This window comes from Cervus canadensis, chromosome 6 (assembly GCF_019320065.1).
Source record: "Cervus canadensis isolate Bull #8, Minnesota chromosome 6, ASM1932006v1, whole genome shotgun sequence".
Classification (NCBI taxonomy): Eukaryota; Metazoa; Chordata; class Mammalia; order Artiodactyla; family Cervidae; genus Cervus; species Cervus canadensis.
This window is the reverse complement of record NC_057391.1, coordinates 13,287,034-13,308,890: the sequence shown is the minus strand read 5'-3', so window position 1 is coordinate 13,308,890 and position 21,857 is coordinate 13,287,034. Positions and strand designations below refer to the sequence as shown.

General features: G+C 41.6%; 1 protein-coding gene across 1 annotated transcript in view; it reads right to left on the bottom strand.

Moving 5' to 3' along the window:
• Positions 1–21,857, bottom strand: part of IQCH (IQ motif containing H) — a 236,794-nt gene that overhangs the window by 61,943 nt on the left and 152,994 nt on the right. Inside the window, exons 14-15 of the mRNA XM_043470878.1 lie at positions 18,787–18,978; positions 2,539–2,659 (exon numbers count right to left, since the gene is read on the bottom strand). Of these exons, the coding sequence (XP_043326813.1) occupies positions 2,539–2,659; positions 18,787–18,978 (313 nt within the window). The remainder of the gene's footprint in view (positions 1–2,538; positions 2,660–18,786; positions 18,979–21,857) is intronic.

Below are 21,857 nucleotides of genomic sequence, written 5' to 3'. Positions count from 1 at the left end.
CCAGGGATCGAACTGCGGTCTCCGTCATTGCAGGCAGATTTTTCACTGTCTGAGCCACCAGGGAAGCCAGCTGGTGTACCTACCTACTTTATTTTCTCCCATTTATGCACAGGGTTGACCCTCTTATTTATTTATTTTTTGGGGTTGACTCTTTTAGTTTTACTTTTCTGGTAGTGGGTTTATGTGGAAATTTGTAGAATCACAGAAATTTATATTTGAGAGGACACTAGAGATTGTACAGTATAACTGCCCTCTGCTTCTCCCTGCGCCAGTGAAGAACCCTTTCTCAGCATTCTTGTTAGATTGTGGGCCATCCGATCTAAATAATTCATTAACAGTGTGTTTACTATGCCCTTCCACCCCACTCTGAGTGTATTCCAATAGATCTTTCTTTTTCTATACGATCTCATATCCTAAGCTAAGAGGCATTCCTTGGTAAATATACCTCTTGTCTCTGGCCAAGACTCCTGGAGTAGCACAGGGATAGCCTTTTATTGGCTCTGTTAAGTATTCACAGAGTGATTCGAGGAGAGTTACTTAATCTTTTGTGCCTCAGTTTCCTTCTCTGTGGAGGGAGGGTGATAATGGTCCCCACCTCATAGGGCTGTGAGGAGGATTAAAGAAATTAATATTGGTGAGCTTAGAATAGAGTCTAAGGACTTCCCTGGTGATCTAGTGGTTAAGACTCCATGCTTCCATTGCAAGGGGCATGGGTTCGATCCCTAGTCAGGGAACTAAGAACTCACTCGCCTCACATGCCACAAGGCGAGTCTAGCTCATGGTAAGCACAGACTGTGCTTATTGTGTTGTTTTCACCGTGCTGTTCTCGCCATTGGGTGGTTGCCACTGCTGCTGTTATTACCTGATATTATTATGATGTGCGTGCATGCATGCTACGTTGCCTCAGTCGTGTCCTGCTCTGTGCGACTCTATGGACTGTCGCCCGCCAGGCTTCCCTGTCCATGGGATTCTCCAGACAAGAATACTGGAGTGGGTAGCTGTGCCCTCTTCCAGGGGATCTTCCCAACCCAGGGATCGAACCTGTGTCTCTCAGATCTCCTGCACTGGCAGGCAAGTTCTTTACCACTGGTGTCACCTGGGAAGCCCTATTATTATGATATTATGATATATTTATGTTACATGTTATCATTTGACAGTGGTGAATAGAGTGGAAAGATAACTTCTGTGGTCTGTATCCTAGCCTTCTCTTATCATGCATGTGGGTAAGCATATAAGAATACCCACCTTATACTGTTACCTCCTAAAGAGTGAGGGCCTGTGTATTGCAGCGCTCCCACAGGACCTCCACAACTGTTCCATTCATTCCCTCATCCACTGACCTCCTAACATCGTCGGAAAACTGAGAAGCCAGGGGGCTCTGCTCCAGGACCATCAGTCAGTTCAGTCACTCACTTGTATCCGACTCTGTGACCCCATGGACTACAGCACGCCAAGCATCCCTGTTCATCACCAACTCCTGGAGACTACGTAAATTCATGTCCATCGCATCAGTGATGCCATCCAACTGTCTCGTCCTCTGTCGACCCCTTCTCTTCGCGCCTTCAATCTTTCCCAGCATCAGGGTCTTTTCCAGTGAGTTGGTTTTTCACATCACATGGCCAAAGTATTGGAGTTTCAGCTTCAGCATCAGTCCTTCTAAGGAATATTCAGGACTGATTTCCTTTAGGATGGACTGGTTGGATCTCCTTGCAGTCCAAGGGACTTTCAAGAGTCTTCTCCAACACCACAGTTCAAAAGCATCAATTCTTTGGTGCTCAGCTTTCTTTATAGTCCAACTCTCACATCCATACATGACTATTGGAAAAACCATAGCTTTGTCTAGATGGACCTTTGTTGGTAAAGTAATGTCTCTGCTTTTTAAATATGCTGTCTAGGTTGGTCATAGCTTTTCTTCCAAGGAGTAAGTGTCTTTTAATTTCACGGCAGTAGTCACCATCTGCAGTGATTTTAGAGCCCCAAAGTCACCCTGGGCTCCAAGACTATAGTGAGTTCTTATTTACAAGGTCTAACTTCAGAACTGGAAGTGAGACCATTTCTTCTTTCCTAGAAAATGGAAGGAGAAACTAACATTTCTTGAAGACTTATTTTGAGTCAGGCTCCCTGGTAGAAACCTTCATATATGTATTTCATTGAATCCTGCCAACAACCCTGTAAGTAGGTGAGGAAACTGGGCCTCCGAGGGTTTAAGAACCTTGCTCAAGGTCAAGGATGAGATCCAAACTCAGGTTGTCTGATTCCAAAGCCTACTTCTCAGGAGAAGTCTGTGGTGCAAAAATACAGTCAGAATCTCGAGCTATGCACGGCATGCCTGGCATACTCAGTTCCTGTTTATTTAAGAGGCTGAGTGCAAGATAAATAGTTAGGCAAAGTTTCAAAAAAAAAAAATCTGCTTGGAAGAGCACTTTTCTAAACCAATGCAAGAGTTTCTAGGTATTCACACTGGCCCCAGGTTGACCCAAAACTAGAATTCAAGGTTGTGCAACCAAACCTCAATAGAAGCTTTACAGTCTTATTTACCTTGACTGAGAAATGTTTGCAGGAATTTCCTCCATGTTGGGAACCGTTTCCCATTGACTGGCTGTGCGTGCTGTGCTAAAATGCCCGCCAGCTCCTCGGAGATCTTCACCAAAGCTGGCTCCTGCAGAAACAAATTAAATAGAACCACAAGCAATTTTACTACAGAAATGAAAACTGCTTGTGGAGTGATTAAAAACCAGGCCTCCAACAGGCAAAAAAAATGTGGTTACTGTTTACCCAGAGTCAGAAAGCCATTTTGAAAATTTCTCTTATTTTTCCCAGCCATTTCAGTTTTCATACCTCAAAGTGATTTGGCCCCAAAATATTGCCACTAATCGTGCCTGTTGTCTCCAAAAGGCAGCCTTCTGCCTGGGTGTCAGATAAACCCAGTTTCAGACCCACAGCAGCCTGACGAATGGCATGCCCTCGGACACTGCGCCTCCTCACTCTGGGCCTCAGTTTCTCATTGTGTAAAAGGGAGGGTTCACTACCTTCTCCCTCAGGTTCTTCAGACTGGATTTTTTTTTATTAAAAATTTTTTATTGAAGTATAGTTGATTTACAATGTGTTAATTTCTTCTGTGCAGCAAAGTGACTTGGTTTTATATCTTTTTATATTTGTTTCCATTATGATTTATCACAGGATATTGAATATAGTTCCCTGTGCTATATAGTAGGACCCGACCTCCCTCCCCACCTTGCTCAGTCATGTCCAACTCTTTGTGACCTCATGGACTGTAGTCTGCCAAGCTCCTCTGTCTGTGGGGATTCTCCAGGCAAGAATACTGGAGTGGGTTGCCATGCCCTCCTCCAGGGGATCTTCCCAACCCAGGGATCTAACCCAGCTCTCCCACATTGCAGGTGGATTCTTTACCATCTGAGTCACCAGGAAAGCCCATAGATACTAAAAGAGTAACCCATATATATGCTGCTTTCTAGAGACTCACTTCAAAACTAAAGACACACACAGTCTGAAAGTAAGAGAATGGAAAACAGTATTTTACACAAAAGGAAATGTTTTTTTATCTTGTAATGCTAACAGAGCTGACCCTGAGAGAGATCATGGAGTTGGCAGGGTCTTTCTCGGTCACCTTTATCTCTTTAAGCCGTGCCCTTTCCCCCTGGTTGGGGGACCTCCATGTAACTGTGGGATCAAAGCCTGAAATCACAGCTGACGCTGTAGAGGTGGGATTTCAGGAGGTCGGGTCAGAAGAGAGAGGTGGGGAGGGAGGTCAGGTTGGGAGAGTGAGGTGGGGAGGGGTGTGGTTCTCAATCACCTGATGTTCCGCATTAGGTCATAGCCTCATCTGACTAGAGGTGAGGTGAGGTTGGCCCCCACCCCAAGGTGAAAACAGTAGGAAACCCTCTAATGAATAAAAAACCGGGGTTTCTGACATAAAGAGACTTGGTTTGTGACATAAAGAGACTTGGTTTGTGAGGACAGTTTTTTTGTTTTTTTGCAAAGTCTTAGACTAACTAAAATTTTTTAGATAAAAGCCTCCTCTTCAGATTTCATTTCTGCCAGAAGAGCAGCTTTAGGCACCAAACATCTGATAGGCAGAATTCATATTCAAAATGGGAGACATTGGCAAGAAAAACTCAGGCTTCTTCTGGGTTGCTGGGGAGATTTCTAATCTGTGAGGGAACATCAGTTATTTGGAAGAATCAGAAAAGAATCAGCTTTGGTGAGTGGGGTTGGACGGAATCTTAGAAATAATCTGTATAGCCATTTATTTTCAATTTCTGCGCCATTAAAAAGTGATTGTCCTTCCCCCTCCCCTCAGCTCCTTGGAACATCTGGCTCATTCTGGGTTGAGTGCCCTCTGAAAATCTACAATGGAAGACAAATATCTGAGCGTACACTCTGGGCAGGTCCCAGTAACCTAAATAATGTCTGAAATATCTAGAAAATCCTGGTGGGAGACTCTCGTCAGTCAGTTTAGTAAGTGCTTGACATACAAAACCAAAGCGCCACGAGGAAGGGAGAGTGCCGCTGCTCACCCTCATTCAGGATGGCTCTCTGCACAGTCAGGACGTTAAGAGGAGCTGGGGAAGCTCGAGGCTCTGCCTCAGGAGGCAGAGGCAGGGAAACTGCTGTCAAAGCCGAGCACTTCGTATCCTGCACAACCGATGTTTTCTCTGCCCTCTACTATACATTAATAACCTCGTCTCCCCCAGGCCCTGCATTTAAATCATAAGCAAGCACGCAAGACGTGCAGTTCCAACAACCTGGACCGCCTCTCGTTTCTTTCTTTGAGCACTGTCCTCCAAACCCATCTTTCTTCTTACTCTATAATTGTCTCTGTTAAAACTACTCTACGCGATCGAAAAAGACCAAGCCATCTGTGATGCATGCAGTGCCCCAAAGGTGGGACAATGAAACACGGCTGTGGGTTCCCACTCTGCTTATGAAACTGAGTGTCGAGGAAGGAACCCATGCAGGGCAGACCCTCTACCAGGACAGTGGAGACTTACTTTTTGTCCTTCCCTGATTAAGGTGTTGAATCATCTACCCAGTGATCTGCTCTCTGCTATCACATCAAGTCAACCCAAGAGAAATAATTCACTTCTTCATTCATTCATGCAAGAAATGGCAGGTACTTAGAGTTGCTGAAATCACTGAGACTGTCAGTGGGATGGTGGTTGTCAGGGGGACAGGGAGTGGGGAGTTAGTGTTTAATGGGCATGGAGGTTTGGTTTTTTAAGACAAAAAGAGCTCTGGAGCTGGGTGGTGGTGATGGTTACACAACACTGTGAATGTATTTAATACCACTGAACTGCAGACTTAAAAATGCTTAAGATGGTAAATTTTATGCTATGGGTATTTTATCACAATAAAAAAAATTGAGGAAAAAAACTAGAGGATGTCAGATCTAACTTAACTAAGGAAAAAAGTGTTTATGTGCTGTGGTGGGGGGAGCCTAGAGATGGAGGGGAGACAATGAAGGAAGAGATGAAAGCTTTCCTACCTGTCTCAAAAGTGAAAGTGAAAGTCGCTCAGCCGTGTCTGACTCTTTGTGACCCCATGGGGCTATACAGTCTATGGAATTCTCCAGGACAGGATACTGACTTGGGTAGCCTTTCTTTCCCTTCTCCCGGGGATCTTCCCAACCCAGGGATCCAACCCAGGTCTCCCGCATTGCGGGTGGATTCTTTACCAGCTGAGCCACAAGGGAAGCCCAAGAATACTGGAGTGGGTAGCCTATCCCTTCTCCAGGGGATCTTCCTGACCCAGGAATCGAACCAGGGTCTCCTGCACTGCAGGTGGATTCTTTACCAACTGAGCTATGAGGGGAGCCTAAGTCTCAAAACTAGATCCCTATCCACTTAAGTCAAAACTCCTCAGTACCACACACAAAGGCCCTCTGTGACCTGACCTCTGATTCCTAAAGCAGCCTTTCTTCTCCTTGTCTTCTAGCCTTGCCCCAAACTGCCCTGGCTGAGTCTCTTTCCTCTGCCTTCCTTCTTCCACTCCCTCCTCTAGGTGATTCCTTGACACCCTCTCTGAGGTAGTTCCGGTCACTCCTCCTCCAGGAATCCTTCTCCACTGTCAAGTGGGACTGTCCTTTCTTCATGTTCTCCAGCTTCTGGGGGCTCCTTAGTGGCGTGGTCAGTGGCTTTGTGGTCAGGCTCCCAATGCTGAGCACAGGGAACACCCAATATGTGTGGCTGCAATAAACACAGGGACCTGGCCCCAAACAGCTGAAGTTATAGGATAAGGGAAAATGGGAAACCTTGCAACAGGCTCCCACCTTGCTGCCCAGGAACCACCTGGCAGGGATGACTACTTAAGAACCAATTCTTCCTGGGTGGATTTATGAGATTCCCGGCCTCTGAGGGACAATGGGAAGATAAATGAGGTGACATTTATAAAGTATCACTTCAGATGCAACATGCTATGTGAGGGCCAACAATTAACTCATAAAGCTGTGGCTTGTGAGAGGCATCTGGACACAGTGTCAGGCTGCCTTCACTGCCTCTGCTTACAAAGCCAGCCATTCCACCTTGATCCACAGTGTTTGTACTGTGTATAGCAAAGGGGTAAATTTCCTAGAGGAAAGTCTGCTGTGGGAATCATGTCTCATTGTGAGAAGTACACGGCTGAAGGTGCTGGCAGGGTGACACTCGGTAGGGGATGCTGGGGCACATGGAGGCTGCTTGGGGCCACAAGGAACTCCCTAAAAGATATTCAGGGGAATAATGGGGTGGGGGGTGTTAACTGTTAAATTTATTTCTGTATTTTGAAAGCATCTGATAGGAAATAGAAAGATTATACTAAGAATGGCCTTAGCTCCATTGAAGAGATGTCAGACGTAAGTTCTCAGCTTGGGGAGAGTTTCTGTTCTGATCAAAGATAATTATCACAATTTTAAGGGCAGATGCTGATGAGGGAAGATGTGTAGCTACTTGGGTTTATTCTGTTCAGAATAAACTTAAGTACACACTGATGCCCACAGCCACAGACATATAAAACCATGCTACACAACCCCCAAATTCATGTGAATCCTCAGAACAGTATTCATAAAATACTTTCTCCTGTTACAGCAGGCTCACATCCATTATCTCCTTTGGTCCTGACACCAACACTCTGAGGTGGGCCAGCACCGGATTATTCCCCCAGAGGCCCCTAGAGTGAAGAGGCTTGTGTAAGGTCACTTGCTGAGTTATCAGATTCTGTTATGGGGTGATTTTCAACACGTGACTGAAGACAGAAAACAATGGAGTTGGGGGAACCATTGTTAGTTAGCCTTGATCCCCCCATATTTTACCCTTGCAGTGTGTGTATGTGTGTGTGTGAGTATGTAGAATATCTGTTACAAGACAGCAACCAGGGCACAAGATTCTCTAACATATTTGTGAAATGAGTAGTTCAATGCATCACATCAAGGCGATAGACTACTGGTTAGTGTTTCAGAGAGTTTATCAGTCACGTGGAACAGATCTTTCAGAGCTAACAACTCTGGGGGTGTGAAAAGGAAAGCACAGACCTCATGGATGATAAGCAAATGTTAGAAAAATTCCCTTTAGTGTTTGAAACAATTCCAGATATTCATTCCATTTTAACTGCACTTCTTCTGGCAATGCACATTAGCTGCCGGCCTTTGTGGAGCTAATGGCTCTAGAGCAATTCCCATCCAGGAGGAACCGGAGCCACACCCGTGCCAGCACACAGCTTTGTCACTCTTTGTCCAGTATCCATACTCACCCCTCAGAGTGCATCAGCGATAGTCATGACCTTGGCAGGTTCCATGATAACTGTAGGGCCTTCATCAGTCTGACCAGTGCATCCTAAAGATTCTTGTCTATCAAGCATGGACCTTGCCTCTCAGCTCTCTCTCTCTCTTCTATCAAGAAAGTGTAAATTTGAAAGAAGAGGTATTTGACTGAAAGAAATTCAGGATATCTCAGGGGAAGCTGCTAGCATATCCAATTTAATATTGCCCTCAATGACTAAAGCTACTTCAAGCTCCAGAGAGTTAACTTTCCCAAGTAAATTCTAAAAGTGTGTATGTGTGTGTGCATGTGTGTTGGGAGGATGAGCAAGGAGGAAGAAAGAATACAAATCAGAATGCCCTAAATATCAATCACCAATACTTCTTTTCTTTGCTAGATCTGCAGTGATGAATTAAGTAAAATGACTTGTCAGATAATCACTTTCCATCTTTCACATTAGACATTATTTGGTGTTGTTCAAAAGAGAAACCAACGGGCCTACCTAGATGATTCTGCTTTTACAGAGCCTTCTGATATCCCCAAATGGAGGAATGGAAGGTGACATAGGGCCAGAAGGGCAAGATAATCACTTGAAACTAAGCAGGGATATCAGTATTGAAAGAGGCCATCTGGACCATCTAAGACAAGTGCCTCATGTAGCAGAAGAGGGGATGGGGCTTCTACACTCATACAGCAAGGCCACAGGAGCTCTCAGCCACCTCTGGCTCCGGGGTGAGTGTTCTCTGTCGCCCCCGCTGCCCTCTTTCAGAGGGAAAGTACGGGTCCCATGAAAGGTGCTCAGGATTTGAAAAGGCTAGCAGCACAGAGATGGAGAGAAGGGAAGGAGTCCTAATTTGAATGTGAATTTGAGAAGGGTACTTGCTTGCACAGGACACTTTTTATACTATTATTATTATTATATTTTAAATTTTATTTATATATTTTTGACTGCACTGGGTCTTCATTGCTGTGTAGGCTTTCTCTAGTTGCGGCAAGTGGGGCCTACTCTCTAGTTGCGCTGCACAGGCTTCTCACTGCAGTGGCTTCTCTTGTTGCAGAGCATGGGCTCCGGGTGTGTGGGCTTCAGTAAGTTGCAGTTCATGGACTCTAGAGCTCAGGCTTAGTAGTTGTGGTGTGCAAGCTTAGTTGCTCCATGGCATGTGGGATCTTCCTGGACCAGAGGTCAAATCTGTGTCCCATGCACTGGCAGGCAGATTCTAACCACTGGACCACCAGCAGAGTCCCGACGACAGCTCCTTTTTAGGTAAAACAATAGCTCTCTCTTACAGAAAGCTTACCATGTGATAGGTCTGTGCCAGAGGTTTTTGTAGTTATTATCTCAAAGCCACTCTCTGAAGCAGTTATTATCATCTCTATTTCATATCACAGCCCCGAAGTAGCAAACTGGGATTCCAATCTAGTTGCTACCAGTATGCCATAGTGCAATGAGCTCTGTGTCTGTAACTGACATGGGCGGGCACTGATGGTCCATCTGGGTCAGATTAGATCATCCACATGTGATGCTAAGTCTGTGCTGTCAAATTTATGAAAAATGGCAGAAATTACACCTGCTGTTGGCTGCCCAGCATCTTTGTCTTCTTGTGCCAGATAATGATGTCCCCAACTTCCTTTCAGGAACTGTCCCTACCCCATTCTTAGCTATGGAAGAATTGAGAGTAACCTCACGCTCATCTCCAAGGAGGGGCCCCTGGTTAGCAAAGCCATATCTTGGCCAAGTGATTGGTTCAGGAAGGGCACATGACCCAGTCAGGCCAATCAAGTGTTAGGAAGCACTTGCTGGGGCCTTCTGAGAAGAAGCTTTTATGCTTTTCTGAGAATGCTGCCTAGTGAGATTTTCTCTCTTCCTATTACCTTGACCAAGGACAAGCTTCAGGAGCCACTGGCAGCCCCCCAGCAACCCTGGGGACCACCAGTGTTAGGATGGAGCAGATATTATGCACAGTATGGGGGAGGGATGGAAAGTAACTGGGTCCTTGTTGATACTGTGCCACTGGATTAAGCCTTCTCTCATGATTCTTTACCATCTGAGCCATCAGGGAAGCCTGGATTAAGCCTTCTCTGATGTCAGAGACAATCTCTGGATTTTCATTTAGCTGAGATAATAAATTCTCTTTATTTTTTATTTTTACCTTAAAAAATTCTCTTTATTGTTAAAGTCACTTTGAGTTGGGTTTCCTGTTATTGAATAGTAAACATTTTAAGCTTATATGAATGGGTGGACCAAACCATGTACCCACAATCCATGCTGGACACGTAAGCCAACAAATGCTCTGATCATTCCAGGCATTGGTTACTCTCATTCGGCAATCAGTAGTGAAGTTTCCACTCATCCCTTTCCATTAAGATCATTAGCAATCGTCCCTCTTTAGAGTGTAAAAATATGCTGAGAAGATGAAGAAAAAAGGAAAATGTCTTCAGCAAGTCATAAACTACTTCCCACACCTACTTAAAGTTTAAGGACTGCCTTAATACTCCATGTTTAATTGTTAATTGAGAGTTTAAAAATCAAAAATGCCAACTTTGCCTTCGATGAGATGGAAAATTATGCTGCTGTAGAAGGTAACATAATGTAAAACAGCCAACATTACCAAGGCACACAAATGTTTTTGGTATGTAAAATTGCTTTGTAAAATATTTGCTCCATCTGCTGAAAGCGGCAAAGACAATTTTCCCTTGATAGCTAATGGCCCATTTCGGCTGTGTGGCAAGTGATTCGCTGTGGTGGCGGCTCTCATTAAACAGAATGGTGAAAGTGCGGTATATAATTCCATACTTATGTAGCATTATCCACTCGCTGCTTCTCGAGGAGTCTGTCCCTCATTATCCAGGCCTCCACCTTGCACCAACACGCAGGCCTAGCAGTTGATTTGACTCGAGAAGTGTTTTGTCCAACTGAGGCACATATGTTGCTTCCCCATTCCAAAACTCAGCACAACTGCTTTGCCCCGACCAGAAACACTGGAGAGGTTCATTCCCTTTCAACTTTCCAGCTCTTCAACGGCTGTTTCTTTTTCCCCCTCTCCACAGGGGGCCCTGATTTTCTTTCTAGGCTCACCCTGTCGCGCTGCATGCTGGGGGTTTCAATAGATAAAGATTAAGCATTTCTTGAAATTCTTAATTGAACTTTGCACATAAACAAAAGCAGGAAAATTTTTTCCTGTGGGCTAAAGCTGCCCATAAAAGCCCGACAGACACAGCTCTTGGCTCATGGTAAAATGTGATGGTCTGTGATCTCTCTCTTTAAAGGAGTTGTTTACACTATACCCTGGATTACTTCAACATCTGCTAAAGGAACAGTTAAAAATAAATAATCCAGGGTGGTTTAAAAAAAGAAGAATACGTTCATGTTTGGGGAATGATATTAAAAAGTAGTTACAGCAGCAAGTGGCAGATTTTTAAAAGGTATTTTTAATGTTGGAAAATGGGTTTAAAGGCAATTATATTAAATAATAGTGACGCCAAGTAAAAATATATGACTGTTTTAAAGCTTATGCAATATTTTAAAACAGAAACCACACAGTTTAAAAATCAGCTATAAGTCGAAGTGGCCACCACACTTATGGCTAATAGGTTTCTTTCCAATTAGAGAAATACCACTGACTGAGAAAACGGCATCTGCTGAAAAAGCTCTTTAGCTGAAAATTAAAAACAAAAGAAAACACACGTGCCCTTTGGACTTGATTTTTCATTCAAGTAGTGGGGGAAAGGGGTGAATTTATCGAATGAAGTGAGAGGCTTACAGGAGAATTTATATTTTAATTTTATGCCAAAGGAATGGGCAAAGAATCTGCTTTCCTTAATCAGATTCTGTACCTTCCTTGATATTTCCACAGGTACAGAGATATATAGTTGAGGTGGATATGACAGCATTATAAATTTATTATTTTTTTTTTCCTACAAACCATGTTTATGAAGATACCAGAGTAATAAAGCAGTGAATCCAAAAATGAGGATTTGTTTGCTCTGGCACAATTACACAAGAGTCCGGGTCTTCTCAAGGCCATCCCTCTCCCGCCGAGGGGCACGGAGGACAGACGGCCAGAAGCAAATGGTGCAGTGGCGGGCAGAGGGGAGTAAAACCCACTCTGAATCTGTTCCAAATATCCGTGCCTGCTCTGTGGCTTTCAGCAAAGCAGATATTTCCAAAAGAACTCCAACGGGGACTTCCTGTGTGTGAAAACACTAACCAATTCTTGTTCCTCTCATCTTTTGCTTTATTCCTTCCTTCCACGCTGTTATTGCGAAAAACTGGCAGTTAAATTCAATTGATTCAAAATATTCCGGATCCATATGGCCGCCAACCCTGGAGCTGAGGCTGCGATAGCGCCTCACTGCTGTTCGCAAGCATTTGCCTCTCCCCTAGTCCCCAGATGGTGGGAGTAACATTTAAACCTCCTTTTCTCTGCCTTGTACAATAGACCTTGGCACCATTTCAACTGTTTACTCCGGTAATTAACAGCTCTGATACCACAACAATTACAACTCCTACACTCTCACCACAATAATGCTATGAATTAGTGAGAGCTAATGGCTGGAAGGTAGAGCGTTTCCAGACTGTGAGATCTGTGCATTTTTAGAATAAAATAAAAGGTACAAACAGCACGCTTGCAGTAGACAATGATTATCTTGTAATTAGTTTACACAAAGCTTCCTATTTAATGGCAAAATGCTGTAATTAACGTGTGACAGAAAATCAAAGGGTACTTTGTAAGCATATGAAAAATTAACACTGCAGGCCCATAGCTTTATGTACTGATTAGAAGCATATTAAATCAATAGGACACACAAACCAACAGCTTGTATAGCTGATTATTATAGGTCCTCGGAAGGGGGACCCAGCTTTCATTTAACTTGGGGAGGCAATTTTCTTTCTCCTGTCATCTTCCTCAGGCACTGAGAAGCACCTCCAACCCAACCCTGGCAGCTTCATGAAAATAACCACTGAACTGGAAGAAAACATTCTAAGTCATTTTCAGAGATAAGGAAAAATATGTAAATGATTAAGACTTTCCAATGATTGCGGTGACGTGCTGCTACACTAATTAGAAAAGACACCAACTGGAACCAGAAAAATGAAGCAACTGGGTCTCAATCTTGTGGTCAGAAAAATGTCTAGTTTATCAGGTCAATGCCTCTTTAGTCAACATGTAGTATGTTAAAATAACTGGAATTATTTTCTATTTTCAAATTATAAGAAACCAGGCTGCTATCAAGGCTTATTCTTTTAAAGGCATTATCTGGGTAAACCATTGGGTAGGCACGCTTTGGTCAACAATCTTGTATCTTCAACAGTTACAATCCTATATGATAACTGATGCATAGAACAATATTCTCGAAGCCTAAAAGGTGCTATAGGACCTTCTGAATCACCAGAAAAAGATTAAGTTGTATGTACTTGCTCAATACTACCTACAATTTAATTATAATGCAATTTTGTGGTAATATTAATAACACATAGCATTTTTTGAGGTCTTATGTGCTAAATATTGATACATTGGCATCCGATTCACAAGGGTCATCTCATTTAATTCTTACTACCTCCTCCAGGAGACAGGTACTAACATTATTTTTCTTTACACTTGAAGAGATAGAGACTTGGACAGCTGAAGTGATTTGCCCAGGGTTCCCCCCTGCCCCAATAACCTCCATTTGCCTAGTCCATGGAACCCATGAAGCCAGACCACCTCCTACTTATCCTGAATGTTCAACTATTCAGACTGGTCTATTCCAAACTTTATTCTGCTTAAAAGTAAATTTACCACATCAATCTGGAACAGGAGATATAAAGAAATATATAAAAAAAAAATAAAATATTTGGTTGGTTATCCAAAAGCAGGGCTTTTTGAACATGTGAACTGTTCAAAAGAAACCTTTAATTTTTCAGTAATTTTTACTCTTTCTGTGCACATGTTGATTTCTTAACGTAAATGCTTTGTTTAAGATAGTGTTCTCTGTTGAGAATATTTTCATGGAATAAAAGAATATTTTCATGGTCAAAAAGAAAAAAACAACAAAAAGCAGGGCTTTAAATACTCACGATATTTTTAATACCATGTCTGATTGTGAAGAAAGGCTGTTTAAGTTTTCTGAGAATTTACAGGTTCACTAAAATGATCTTGTGAGTGTATTAAGTTGAGAATGGCATTGAAAATTTGCTACCCCCATGAATGATCAAAGGGTGACATTTCAAACTCACTATCCTCACCCACTCACATAAGTAGGTAGGTGAGGCAGTTGGGTTGCAAAGCTGAACCCTAGAGGCTCTTCTTCCTTACTCTGAGGCGTGTGTGCTAATGGCTCTCTTACCTCCCAGCCGACTGGCAACAGGACAGCAGCTGCCCTGTCAGGAAGGAAAGGGAAGACATTCGAGCGCAATAGCTATGGGACCTTTGTGTTTCCCACAAGTCTCTGTAGAAAGCAGACAATCTGCCACAAGGGCAGCAGGCCACAAAGGCAGGGACCAGAGGGAGAACCCTACTCCAGGGCTTTCAAATAGCGGGTCTTTTCTAAATGGATTCAACTCAGTGTGGCCAGGGCAGGGGACCAGGAGGAGTGGATGTGGGTTCCAAGCTAGATGCAGATCATTGGCTAGCTATGTGAACTTGGGCAAGTCACTTCGCTTCCAAGGAACCTATTTCTCCATCTGTAAACAGAATAACAATACCTTCCTTATCAAAGTGGTGTGGGAGTAAATAAGTAAAAACTTCAGAGGTTTTCTGAGATGGAATGAGTTAATTCAAGTAAAGTGTGGAAATGCCTGGCACCCAGTTGTCCCTTGCCATCAAGGGGGATTGATGGTAGGATTCCCATGGATAACAAAATCCAAGAATCCTCAAGTCCCATATATAAAATGGCATTGCTCGCCCTTGGTATGTGGGTTCCACATCTGCAGAAGCAAATATGCAAGGGTACAAGGAAATGCCAAAACATTTCCTTGTGTATTCATGCATGAGTCTGTGTGCACGTGTATAGTGTATTCATGGGTCTGTGTGCATGTGTGCTAAGTAGCTTCAGTCGTGTCCAACTCTGCAACCCCATGGACTGTAGCCCTCCAGGCTCCTCTGTCCATGGGATTTCCCAGGCAAGAATACTAGAGTGGGTTGCCATGCCCTCCTCTAGGGGATCTCCCTGAACCAGGGATCGAACCCACGTCTCTCGCCTATCCTGCATTGGGAGGTGGGTTCTTTATCACTAGTTCCACCTGGGATGCCCATTCATGGGTCTTTGTGCTTAGTCACTAGTTGTGTCTGACTTTTTGTGACCTCAAGGACTGTAGCCTGCCAGGCTCCTCAGTCCGTGGGGATTCTCCAGGCAAGAATACTGGAGTGGGTTGCCATGCCCTCTTCCAGAGGATCTTCCCAACCCAGGGATCAAACCCAGGTCTCCTGCATTGTGAGTGGTTTCTTTACTGTCTGAGCCACCAGAAAAACCCAAGAATACTGGAGTGGGTAGCCTATCCCTTCTCCAGGGGATCTTCCTGACCCAGGGATCGAACAGGGGTCTCCTGCATTGCAGGTGGATTCTTTCCCAGCTGAATTACCAGGGAAGCCCATTCGTGGGGTCTACAAAATGCTAAATCTCATGTCTAGGCCAGCATTCTGGCAACTACTTTTCTAAAGCAGTGTCACCAGGTGTCACTACTAACAAGCCAATTTTCCAGGAGTGACGGAGAGAAGTTTCCATATATAAACAGAAAGGAAACGGCACAAGAAGGACTAGTACCACAACAAATGTCTACCTGGGTCTCCCTGCACTGTCTTAGGTGAGAGTGCCCAGGAAGGATTTTCCTCCTACAGGTGTGTCTTTGCTTAAGCCTTTATTCCTACTAAATGAAAATAAATTCTCTTGTCTCTGGAGTGGCAACTTTGGAGCATGCACACATGTGTAGATTCACTGAAACTTAATAAGCATTGAGTATTTAAGTGAGTGAGTTTACTGGAACCTGTTGGGGGAAGTAGATTTTGTTAGCTGGCAGGATAGGCACAGACTGTAAACAATCTGCCTGCAATGCAGGAGACCCAGTTTGACCCTTGGGTCGGGAAGATCCTCTGGAGAAGGAAATGGCAACCTACTCCAGTATTCTTGCCTGGAGAATCCCATGGACACAGGAGCCTGGTGGGCTGCAGTCTGTGGGATTGCAGAGTCAGACACGACTTAGTGACTAACACTTTCACTTTCAGGATGAAGAGAGTAAGGTTGGTACCAAGACACCATGAAAAAAAAATGAGAGTTGTGTTGTTTTTATTGTGGCTATTATGTAACATTCTGCTTTTCCTAAAATCACTTACATGTCAACACAGATTTTTAAAATGTGACTTCAGTTTTTATCATTTGTTGATTTCATGACTTTGTTTCAAGTCTCAGCTGCAACCAAATAACTCTGCTCTCAATTAGATAGGTAGAAAAAAAGATGATCCTTATAGATCCTTGACACGGAATCATGACTACACCTAAAACCAATATCTGCATAAGACGCAAGAGAATCTCAAAATAGTTCAAACCCCTATAAACAGCACTGTTTTTAATCTGTTGCCTACAACATACCAATGAGAAAAATCATGGTATCGTGTCATAAACTGCTATGCAAATGATGCTATTTGTAAGTATTAACATAATTTAGTGCTTACAGTCATATTCTCATTTCTAATAATTCTCCCAGAATGGAGTCTTTCTCTGGACTCTTAGCCTGCAGGATAGTCTTTCATCAAGAAGCTGAAATTTTTAATAACCTGCCAGCATATGTTTTGCATGTGCCAGGCTAGGCTTGATGACACAACATCTTCATTATCAAAAGGAACAGGTCTACAAACTGTAATAGGACGTTAAAACATGCCTGTGCTCATAAAGTAATGCTTTGATGTCTAAATGTGCACCATTATGATGGTCTTCTGGAACAAAGCATAATTCTAATCCTAAATTCTCAATAGCTACACTCAGTGGAGACTGCAGTTCACTGCCACTCTGAATACAATTTCACTTTGAAGGCAAAAGAATGTCAATAGTCTCCTAGCAAAAAAAAGCTCTTCAGAAGTACTTTATTTTTTATTTTGGCTTTTAACAACACCATGGTCAAGCACAGGTCTCAGAATGTAAAAAGATTTCATAATAATTATTTTCCCTTGTTAAGTTAAAAAAATTTAGACAGATCATTAATTATTCATAAGTGTCACATTTGACAACATTAACAATAATGCCAAATGTAACTGGTGGTAATTTAAAATGGTATAGTTTAAAATATTTGAAATTAATATATATTCAGCTTTCTAAATGCAATTCAGCTATATGTCAATATGTTAAATATTTTTAAAACTTAAAATCAAACATTTCAAATTTATCACAGTCTAGTATCAGGAGAATTCTATAAAAATTACTGATTTTAAATACTGAGGCAAGCAAATACTTGGTACATTAACACTAGGGCTTCCCAGGTAGTGCTAGCAGTAAAGAACCTGCCTCCCAGTGCAGGAGAGGAAAGAGACTCGGGTTTGATCCCTGGGTCAGGAAGATCCTCTGGAGGAGGGCATGGCAACCTACTCCAGTATTCTTGCCTGGAGAATTCCATGGACAGAGGAGCCTGGCAGGCTACAGTCCATGGGGTCGCTAAGAGCCAGACATGACTGAAGCAACTTAGCACACAAGCACACAAACATTTCAATTTTTTAGATTAAAAAAAGTCATATTTTTCATGGTTTAATCTCAACAGTTTTGCTCAAAAAACTTTTTAAATACAAGATGAAATAAAATCCAGTCCAAGGAGAACACAAGAGCAACCTCTATGGGCCTCAAAATTAAATACATTTTCCTTTCCTTGTTTTATTTTTTTCTTAGGAGAGTAATTCACTTTGGTATCCTTTAAATAATATGTAAAAAGCTGGCCATGACAGGTACTGCATTAAGTCCATCTGCTGATGGAGGAGGAAGAAAAGCCCAGAATAGATCATGAGGAGAACTAACATTTATCAAAGGGAACTCTCTCTTCTGACTGTTCTCTAGATTTATTCATCATTCCATTTTCACAAGAATAATGTGATTCTCTCTGTGTGCCCCTCCCTTTCTATCACTTGTGTCTTGATTCATCTACTTCTGCAGTGGGATGCTCAAAGCAGGTGCAAATCACTGCACAGCCACCACTACAGAAGCTGGCGGGGAAAGAATCAGTTTATGGAAAATTTGTGTCTGAATTTTCCTCATCAGTTATGCTTTCATCAGTAGTGAAAAACAGAGATTTGGGATTAAGTGAAGTCAGCAAGTCGAGGTCTCTGAATGCAAAATGGTGCCGTTTTCAGAACGGTGGGTTTATTTCACATACGAAGCCATATAAAACTAATTATTAAGCAACTTTGAAACAGACTAAGAAGTTGTACAATTCATCCTCCTACCAATATACATGGAAAAATCCATATACATCACTCATACATTAAGAGTTGTTTTTTTTTTTTTTACATTAAGAGTTTTTACCTATTATTCAGTTCTTGCCTGGAGATTTTCTTGCTGGAATGTATTATTTTCTCAACATCTCACAGGGACCAGCAGTTACATAAATTTCCTTGAATTGTCTTCAAAAACGTATGACTGCTGACAGAATGCTATTAAACATTAGCTTCCAGGTGACAAGCATTCACTAATAGAATTTCCCTCTCACAATAAAATACAACTAGCTTAATAACAACAGTTGGTAGAAGCATATGATCTAGAATCGTATGCTTAGAGCAAATGATTAGATTTGAAATGTTATTTGAATATCATAAAAACACTACTTCCTAATTATTAGCATAATCAATTTGAGGATTTTTAGGGACCCAAGAAGGAACATTTAAGATAACCTGATCAACCTCATTCACTTTGTACATAAAAGCTAAGGCCCAGGAGAGTAAAAAATTGCCTAAGGTCTCAACTGCTGGGAGGTAACTCTGCTGAGTCTACAAGAAAGTGCCGTGTCTCCTAGCTAAGCCTTTTGCTTTCTCTCCTATCTGTTCGCAGACACTTTGGGTTTATGTTACCATTGAATACTCACTTGTGCCCATTTCTTTCTCCAGTCTTCCCGACTGTATCTCTGACTCTCCTTTAGGATCCACTTGTAGCACTTTAGGTGGGAGGGAATGTCACAAAACGCAGTCCCATTTCCTCCAAACTCATAGTCTGTTTTAAAGAGCCAGCGTTGGATTTCCAGGTGATCGGTGACCAGCTGACTCACCTGTTCTATTATCTGTGGGGCCAAAGATACGGCAACATTTAATTTCCTGGATTCCTTCTTATTGCGTTAACTTAGCTGTAGTACTTCTCATATGTCCTTATTTCAAACAGTCTGTTCATTCGGTTATCTTCTAGTTATTAACACAGATTAGAAGTTTTAAGTGATATGTGTATGTGTGTGTGTATGTTGGGTTGGCCAAAAAGTTCATTCAGGGTTTTCCATAAGCTGTTATGCAAAAACGCAAATGAACTCTTTGATTAACCCCATACATGAATATGGTATAAAGAAACCACCAACCAATGGGACCAAAGACATGTTTAAAAGTATAATCTTATTTATGAGAAATTATGAAATTATCACTTGCTAATTTTTGAAGGCAAAAGAGAAAATCTGAATATCTGTAATTGAATCTTAATATTGTTCTCTTCCTTTTTCAGAGAATAATGTGTTTACTTATTGATTCTTCAGATGATTCTTTTATAGTTTCAAGACTATAAAAAGTTATAGTCTTGAAAACTTAAGCTGTTTGGAGCTTTGCTGAGCTTTTAAATGTTACAATCTATAAAATATTTAATTTTTTTCTCATTAGTATACATGAAATACATTTGTTTGGCCAGTCAACTGACCAAATGTGTTATATGTATTACATGAACAAGACAGATAAGGGAGGTAAAACACTTGTGAAAGCAACTTTATTGGAATACACACCTCTCCTACATCTTATTTGAAACTTTTCTCAAGAACTGGGCTCAGTCACATGAATGTTTCAGTGGTAGACATGCAAGCTCGAATATCACAGTAATAATAATAACTATAATATTTAATGTCACTGAACTCTCAGTAGGATCTAGGCCTTTGGCATAGCTCTTTACACAAATCTTCTCATTGAACACTCACAAAAACCTATGAAAAGGCACCATTATTAGTTATATTCTATGTATAAATAACTGAGACTCAGGTAATTTAAATAACTTGCCCACGATCACACGACACGGAGTAGCAGAACAGGGACTCCACCCAGGCTGCTCTGGGTCCAATACCTAAGCCCATCTCTTCTCCACGGTGCGACCCAGCTCAAGCTACAGAGAGGTGGAGGAGAAGGGTGACGTGGAGAAGGAGGTCAGGAGCAAGAGAAGCAGCTTCCTTTACAGTCAATAAGCCATTTGGATAAGTCTGAATCAGAAAAAGTCTATAGCAAGATTGCTTGATTATAAGTAATACTGTTCTAGTAGAGCCTTGGTGAAAAATAACTCATTAGACCACAGAGTGATTTTTTATTTGATCTTCTTCATCAGACTCTCTAATCTATATAGAAAGAAACAATATTAAGTGTTCCCTCTCCTGAGCCTGCCCCATGCTATTCTTGGCCATGGTCTGTGCTTAAGAAGCCTTCTGCAACACTGTTCTCTTCTATTTTGATGAGTTTTGTTCACCAAATGGATTTTTTTAAACTACAGAGTGTGAGAGGACTCATAATTCTGGGAAAAAATCTGTTGAAATCTGGAACTGGAAGATTAAAATTATTTTGATTAAAGGCACAATCTGTTCTCTTGAGTTGTGTCTTTCCAGCAAATCTTCCTGGGGATGCTACAGTATACAGCAGTGGTGAAGTGATACTAAAACAGATATACTTGGGATCCCTGGAAGCCCCATGCAACCATAGGGTATTCAATTAGGGTGAAAATGAAATTGTCTTAGCTCCCTAATTATCAAGTAGTGTCTAGGGATAATTTGGGTGTTTAAATGACAAGTACTCTGGTCTACACACCATATGGCTATGAGCATAGCCTAGGAAGGTTTTTAAAAATGTGTCTTTCAAAGTTACATCCCTTCTTTCTCTAACGTTGTGTTGAGAAGATAGATTACATTATGGTCATATGTTGCAGAAGGAGAAATAAATTGGCCTGTTAATATCCAATAAGATTCTTTTGCCAGTATAAGGAAAGATATTCTGGCACAGTCTTTTTCATTGTATGCTTGGATATATTGTATATTTGGAAGTTTCAGCTACTAACAGAATTATTATCTGCTTCTTCCAAATCCTATTATTTGTTGCTTCTGAGAATCCTATAAATGGGTGTCTGTTGATGGATTCCCTACAGTAATGAAAAGGATCAATAGTATTGTAAAGACTATACCACTGGAAAGAATTATGTGCTATCTTTAAGTGAAAATTGAACAGTGCTTTAAAATAGCATTGCCATTTTTGATTATTTAACCAAAGCTGTCAATATTTCATATGGAACACATGCCAGAAAGAGAAGTTGCCTGGTTACTTTATGGATCAAAACAGGAAATACTCACTGTGCTCAAGCTGGACTTAAAAAATAAAATAAATTACTTAATCATAAAGCAAATGACTTTATGCTATTGCCAAACATTTATCATTTTCTATTTGAGTCTATCTATTCAAAACATGTTATATATTTTTAAATTGCCATACATTTTATACTGGTGTAGGGCAGAAATAGAAAAATGTCTACTGATAAAATCCAACTGATAACTAGGAAAATTTATTAACCTAAATTAAAATAATCACAGCTTTCTTTCACCAGCTTTAAGTTTATGATGCACATTGGTAAAAAGTCAGTGTTACTGATTCATTACCATCTGCAAATTCAAAATGCTGACATGTTCAGATAGATTAGGTAGGATAGGCATTATCTGGAAAAATCTCAATGGAGTGCTTCAATTCTTGTTGACTTCAGACATATGGTTTCCAAATAAGTAGTGCAGACCTCAGTTATGACTTAGTTTATGGTGATACAATTTGCACACACCATAGGTGAAATGACACCCTTTAAATCCAGTTTATCTTTGAGGAGAGGTTTTTATCCTACTTCTGAATATCAGCATTAGAGTGAGGCTTTCCTGCATTAAAGATTCCTGCA